Source organism: Chrysemys picta, chromosome 7 (genome assembly GCF_011386835.1).
Source record: "Chrysemys picta bellii isolate R12L10 chromosome 7, ASM1138683v2, whole genome shotgun sequence".
Classification (NCBI taxonomy): Eukaryota; Metazoa; Chordata; order Testudines; family Emydidae; genus Chrysemys; species Chrysemys picta.
In genome coordinates, this window is record NC_088797.1 from 70,072,121 (window position 1) to 70,079,202 (window position 7,082).

General features: G+C 39.8%; 1 protein-coding gene across 5 annotated transcripts in view; it reads left to right on the forward strand.

Annotated features, from left to right (window-relative positions):
* ANXA11 (annexin A11) overlaps positions 1-5,952 on the forward strand; it is a 137,943-nt gene extending 131,991 nt beyond the window's left edge. For all 5 annotated transcript variants that reach the window (XM_065553387.1, XM_065553388.1, XM_008170532.4 and 2 more), the window contains 3 exons: positions 2,172-2,230; positions 3,386-3,508; positions 5,191-5,952. In XM_065553387.1, coding sequence (XP_065409459.1) covers positions 2,172-2,230; positions 3,386-3,508; positions 5,191-5,250 — 242 coding nt within the window. In that variant the 3' untranslated portion in view covers positions 5,251-5,952. The remainder of the gene's footprint in view (positions 1-2,171; positions 2,231-3,385; positions 3,509-5,190) is intronic.
* Positions 5,953-7,082: the final 1,130 nt, after the last annotated feature.

The following is a 7,082-nucleotide window of genomic DNA, read 5'->3' on the forward strand; positions in this document are numbered from 1 at the left end:
GCTTGGCCAGATTGTCATTCCAATGACTTTTTGAAGCCCTCAATGGGACTTATTTCTTTGGATTTTGCCATGATTGATAAATTCATACCAGATTAATCATATCCTAAGGTTAGAAAGTCAGTCCTACAGAACAGAAATAATAGCAAATTAAGTACATATTACCACAGTAAAACTGGTACCCCTTTGGCATCGTATTTAGGACTGAGGATAATGTGTTTGAAAAGGCTACCATTTACCACAGCAAAGAAACTCTACTGTCACAGCTTGGATCCTACAGTCTGATCCTTTTAGGAGTGCCCTTTCCCCACATGGAGTCTCACTGACTTGGGTGGGACTTTGCAAGAGTGCAAGGTTCCAGTTACAGGACTCAGACTCTAGTTTGCAAACAAAGCAATAACCCTTTTTAATGTGACCTTCGTAACATTAATGTTTGATCATTATGTAACACATTGAAATCATCCTGGTTTTGACCAGTTTTTTTTATTGCATAAATCAGCCTTTTCCCTGGGATGATTTGTTCTTTGCACCTAGTCTGCAAAAGTCTAATTGTAAATATTTGTTTCCTTTTGGTTTTTCTGTCTTTAAAGCTTTCTGGACTGTACAGATGGTAATTTACAATAATAGACTCAAAATATCTTGCAGTGCAAGTGGATTGTTTTCGCTGATTATGGTAATCGGAAAACATAGATTTCATGTTTTGTCATCCTCTGTTTTGAAGTGAATTGTGCACATCCTTGGCAGTTGTGTGTATATGTGGACTGCTGTCTTTCATCTACATTTCAATTAAAAACCAAGAAACCTACATTTTTCTATATAAAGTGTGCATTGCTATAAAATGCTCCCTTTTCAGATTTGCTCCTTACGTTTTACCCTGATCTTAGTTGGTTGCTTTTCATACTTTTGTTATTCCCTGTGAACTGTCCTAATGAGACGGATGTGTGGTGTGGTTACCGCATCATTTGTTTTACACTTTGTGACTGACTGTTTATTCATATCAAATATGGGATCAGTTTGTAGATTTTTTTCATTCTGTTGAAATAATGGGTGGGATTTTTGTCAGTATATTTTTAATATGCTTTTTTACCTTTCTTATGATTTATGGAAAGCCAGTTCTAGCTAGATTTCACTTACACGGGGATGCCAAGATTTTCAAAAGTCCTTGTGAACCTGTGTGCAGTTACTAAAACAAAGAACAAATAACTTGCCTGGAAGTGAAAGGTGAGGCTTCCAGTGAAGGCAGCTGCTGGACTCAAAATTAGAATCCCAATTTAGTCTCCTAAATCAGTTGAAGTCAGTGGAAGGTGCTGGGTGCTCAGCAACTTTAGAAAGTCACCCCACTGATTTAGGCTCCTAAATGGATTTAGAAGTTAAATTTTATGCTCCTACCCTTGAAAATCTTCCCCACAGTCAACAACTGTAAGTTGAACTGCTAGTATAGTTTGGTAGCTTATCAAATTTTATGCTGACTATAGTTTTCAGAACTGTTAAAATACAAATTATTTGTGGCTGTGTAGCTGTTAAACTGCCACCTATTTCTGCATGTACTACAATGGCTATTAAGTTGTCGAAGTCACCTGGAATTAATGCTATGCCATGCAGTGTACTGAATCCTTGTTGTTGGTTATTTCTCTGTCTAAAAATCCCAGACTTTGGCAGCTGGAGGGAAACCAGCTGTCGAGTATTTGAAGGAAATTACAAGTATTTTGGATTATACAGCAAGAGGCTGGAAAGTTGAGAGAATGGGACTCATCTGACCAGCTTAACCACTCCCTTGAACTTTTAGGACAAGAAATTGAATCCACCTTGCAGAAAATTTGCACTAGAACTTCTCCACATCAGGAAGACTGGCGAAGACCTAATGTTGTTCCCCTGCCTCAGTCCCATAACTAGATTCAGTCCACTGACCAAAAGATTCGCTTTTAGCAAGGAAGTACTGAGGTTTCTCGGACACTACAACTACTACCAGTCTGATGCAAAGTTAGAAATTTTGCCTTGCAAATTAAAAGTTAATTTCAGTGATTAACTCAAGTGAGCAGGAACAGGGGCATGTGTGTGTATGTGTATGTATATGTAGAGAGAGACAGATATCTGATTCAGAGCAAGTCCAATAAAGTACAATGATTTTTATTTAGCTGTGAGTAACTAACCTGTTACTACCATTTCTTTTGCAGTTAAGTGCGTGAAAAATACACCAGCTTTCTTTGCAGAAAGACTCCATAAAGCCATGAAGGTAGGTCTCTGTGGCTGTGTGTGCTCTCTCTGTGCATCACTGTATTTTTATATAATTGCATAAGTGCCTTGGTACTGATAAAACATAACTTCATTAGTAATGGGTCAAATGTGTTGAGAGTTTTTGACTGAGCAAAGATTTGATCACTTATTGTGTGAGCATGGAATAAAGCTAATTAGGCTGAGAGGATGAAAATCATCCCAGTTAGGGCTGTAAATGATGTGAAGAGCTTGGGGTGTGCTGTCTGTATTAGGATGGGCACTACTGTACTTACTAATGTCCATATCTTGCCATGTTGTTCATGTTGAAAAGCACCTTTTTTCGATAAGTTCTACATATGTTTTCATGGAATTTCTCCAGGAGTGAGGTATTGCTCACCCAGGAGTAAGGTTGATAGAATCTGGCCTTCAGTAGGGGATTTATTAAAGAAATGCACATGATCATAACCTGCTGTCTGTTTATGAAAGCCTCAATTCAGCAAAGCACTTAAGTGTGTGCTTAAGCCCCATTCAAGTCAAGACATTAAAGTTAAACTAATAACAGTTGTAATGCAAATTTCTGGCCTCCGCACCTTGACCTTCCTACAAATGTATTTCGCTTCTATTTCTTGTTCTTGGAGCTAGAGCATGAGTCTAAAACTGGGATCCCCTCAGAAATGCAACTCTGCATTTATTTATGCAAAAGACTGAGACAAGGAAGGGTTGACAATGATGGGAATGTGTGGAATGGGGTGGAAATTCATCATCCTCTTCAGTTGCTCTTTGTGCAAGGAACTGAAAGTGGTAATGTCCTGTTAGCACACGCTTCATTCACTAATGACAGGTTTCAGAATAGCAGCCATGTTAGTCTGTATCCGCAAAAAGAACAGGAGTACTTCGGATGCATCCGAAGAAGTGGGCTGTAGCCCACGAAAGCTTATGCTCTAATAAATTTGTTAGTCTCTAAGGTGCCACAAGTACTCCTGTTCTTTTCATTCACTAAAGCACTGTAGGCTAAATTCTGCCCTGTGTTAGTCTGTTTCAATCCTATTGACTTTGGTGGGGTTGCCCTGGCATAACATGGGGAAGGATTGGCCCTTGGACTCTCCAATTTGTGTTGAATTATCTAGAATTTGCAAGCTGATTGTATTCATGCACTTCACTGGTTTCTTCACAGGGAGCGGGAACAAAAGACAGGACTCTGATTCGGATTATGGTGTCGCGCAGCGAGGTTGACTTGCTGGATATACGCACTGAATACAAGCGGATGTATGGCAAATCCCTCTACGCAGACATCACAGTAAGACTTTTTTTTTTTTTTTTTTTAATTATTTGTCTCCTACCGTTGATTCCTGTACATACCATAAAATCCCACTCCCGACATTGAATTACTGAGTGTATGCTCCCTGCTTCTCTCTTCATGCATGGAGGGCCAAAGTGCCATAGAAAAGCTGTGTGAGGAGGAGACTGGGAAGAGGCCATACTGGTGGCTTCTGTCTACTCTCCATGGCAGCAGTGGAATGTGGGTTTGGAGAGAGAGAGGCCAAAGGATCAGCAACTCCACAGATTCACTGGCACCCACCTCACTTGCAGAGGAGATGTGCTGGGTCCCCAGCCTCTACTGGAGTGTAACGGGCTGTAATGGCAGCCAAAGAGACTGACTGCCTGCACAGCAACTCTGTAACCTGGCCATGGATGACAGAGAGAGGACTAGTGTCCACAACCCTTAGCAAATGCTCACTACAAGTCTGTCTTTGGGTGGAGATGCGTTTGCACTATAACTACTAGAATGTAAATTAAAGCCCGAAAATTGGACATGCTGTCAGCTGGGAAGGGGTGTGTGATTGTGTGTAAACTCAGCTCTTTTATCAGGCAGCAGCAATTGCCAGCACTAATCAGTTTAAACAGAGTTTGTGGTTCAAAGATATGAATCCATGGTGAGTATTCAGGACACTGTGGATGTGAATTAAAAAGTAGTTATAATATGGCCCCATTTCTGTTTCCTTTGAAGTAAAAGTGGAAACTTCCATTGACTTCAATGCAAACAGGATCAGGTTCCTAATGCATATTCCCCTTGTTAATGCAGAGCAGCCCTCTCCTTCCATTGACCATGGCATAGATCTGATTATTAAAATTATGAAATGTTTAGGATTTGTCCTGGTGTATTGAAGCAACTTCCAAACCCAGCTGAGAACTGCTGTGACACTGTTAATCCACACAGAACAGTTAGCAGCCATGTCCAAAACCAGATTGTAGCATGGCTTTAGCTAGTACACAATATTCTTGGACAGAAAAACAGTGTGAGCCCTTTTACAGCACCGGTTTAGCTATCACACATTGTCATTCAGAAACCGATATTTAAAATGATTGTAGCTGGCACGCCTCTGCTCCTAAGGAACCATTGGTGAATTTCAGCCAGTATGGCATTTGTGATGAGATATTGTTAGCTGCATACTGGTGTCTAGTAGGATACTATAAGGATGTCATTCTCATTGCACGTCCCCGTAACACAGCAGGATGGAAGGTCAGAGGGAAAGAAAAGACGGGCCCCATTTTCCAGTTTCCATCATATTGCTTTTATGATGCTGCTCGAAAATTAGGTGAATTTGAATAGTGGAGGACAAGTTCGTGTGTCCTCCGTGACAGAAGAACATAACACAGTACTTAAGAGTCCAGGACATTCTTCTGAAGAAATATGTTCTTGAAGGGTTTTTGCTAGATAAATCCTACTGTGGACTTATACTGTGGTTGGGGGTCAACTCTTTATTAGCCCTGGGATCTGGAATTCAAATGTGGAGTCTAGAATAATGAAGGCTCCTTTTTATTAAAGGCTTCCCTCAGTCCATTTTTAGCCGTTCTAAATGTTGGGATCCGTACAGTGCATCTTCTCTCACCTCCCTCACAAAAAACAGAAATAAAAAAGAAGTGTAACAATTGGATGGCTTTCTTTCCCTAACTTTTTCCCTTTGGATTTGTTGCTAGGGTGATACTTCAGGAGACTACCGGAAAATCCTGCTCAAGTTGTGTGGTGGAAACGACTAAATGGAGCTTTCAGCTTTTTAAAAACCAGCTGCTTTTCTGTTAACGCGTTAAAATATCAATGTTGGGTTTCGTTTCTTTTTGTTTTCCAAAAAAAACAAACAGGCAGTGTGAATTGTTTTCCTAAAGCTACTATGTCTATGTAAAACTAACTCTCCATATCTTCCCCTTTCCATCCAAAAATGTATAATGAACACAAGAAAATCTAGCTATTGTAGAAACTGCTCAGGATTTTTTAAGTCACTCTCTAGTTAATGAATAATGGATTATTATTTCTGCTTGCATCCTTAGCTACAATAATTTTGTTTCCTGGTACAAAAATCCCTCTGGTGGTGGTGGTGTGGGGGTGGGGTTGGGGACTTTGTTTTTTGTTTTGGATGCCTTTTCTATGGACATTGTATGAGTCTTTTTTTCACATGCCAATTTTCTTGCATTTGTTGAACACCGTGGTTTTGTGTGCATAAATGGAACCGCCCTCAGTTTGTTTTGCATTTAATTATATTGTTTTTTAAAGAAGTTTTACTAAATACTTTTTTTCAGGAAGACCTGCTCTGCGATTTATGCTTCACTGCAAATATCACAAGAATGTAGCATCAATACCAATTCAGCCTCTCCAGTTACAGTTTTTGGATTGTGCCTTAAAAGCATTGCATATATCTAAAAGAGGATTGTAAAATTAAAGCCATATATCTTTTACACCACCCAGAACAGCTTCCTTTTGTTCTTAATATCATCCTACATTTTTTGTGTTGTGACTCAGTTAAACCATGTTACTTGGGACTTAGATGGAAACATTCTGCTGGAACTGATTAAGGTTATCCAACCAAACAGAACTGTCTTAGCCAATGACAGTGCCTTGCTAATTGTGAACAGCTATTCTGTGTTTCTTTATTTATGCAATTTCCTGCGTGCTGATTAGATGTGGGTGTTTGACATGTTTAATCACTGCTCTGTTTTTTCTCAGTAGGCATGTACCAAATATGCAAATCTCTCTACTATGATTGGCTCCTGTAACTCTGAATTTTCAGACCTTTTGCCACAACATGAATCCCTCTTCATTTTGTCACTCCCAAAGAAGGAAAATGTCAAAATTTTCAAGAGAATAGGGGGTGAGCTAGAACTGTGAAAGGGAAAGATTTAGGAAAAATGCAAAGCTCTGTTAACTGATTTCATTCCTTCCACTCTTATCTACTAAAACTCATCCAGGCACCTGTTCCTAGGATAAATTACATTGTTTACACTGGGAGAAGCGTAGGCCTTCCAAATATAGGTTTGAAACAACATGTAAGCAAATACCTATTGGTGTTATTGTGGGGAGAGGAGCCTGGCTGAGTCCTAGGGATGGGACGGGAGGCAAGTAACTTCAAACTTTTTTTAAAACCTGCTTTGCCTACTGTGGTTTTACAGATCAATTAGTCTTAACCTTTGCCTAGTAAAACCTTCCTCAGAATAAATTTACCTTCACCTAATAAGCTCCTTGGCCTTCAGCCTTTAGATTTTTATTTGCTGTGAATGCCTCCATCTTTGGCCTTGGAATGAGTTCAGCTCCAGATTTGGTTCTCACCACAAAAAGGCCGAGAGAAGCAGTGTGACGCTGTTATAATAATGTGACTGCACTTCCAGTTTAGGTGGTAACAATGTATCCAACATTCTGGCTTCAGATATGGATGTGCCACTCGCATTTCAGGCAAAGGTAGGGATGTGCTTGTATCCCAAATCAGAAAACCCCTAGTTCTGTCTGTTCTGTCAGAAAGCCTAGCAGTGTGTTAAGAAAATTCTGAAAGGAAACCATAATTGAATACATGTCTTCACCAGTACACACTATTGACAAGAGC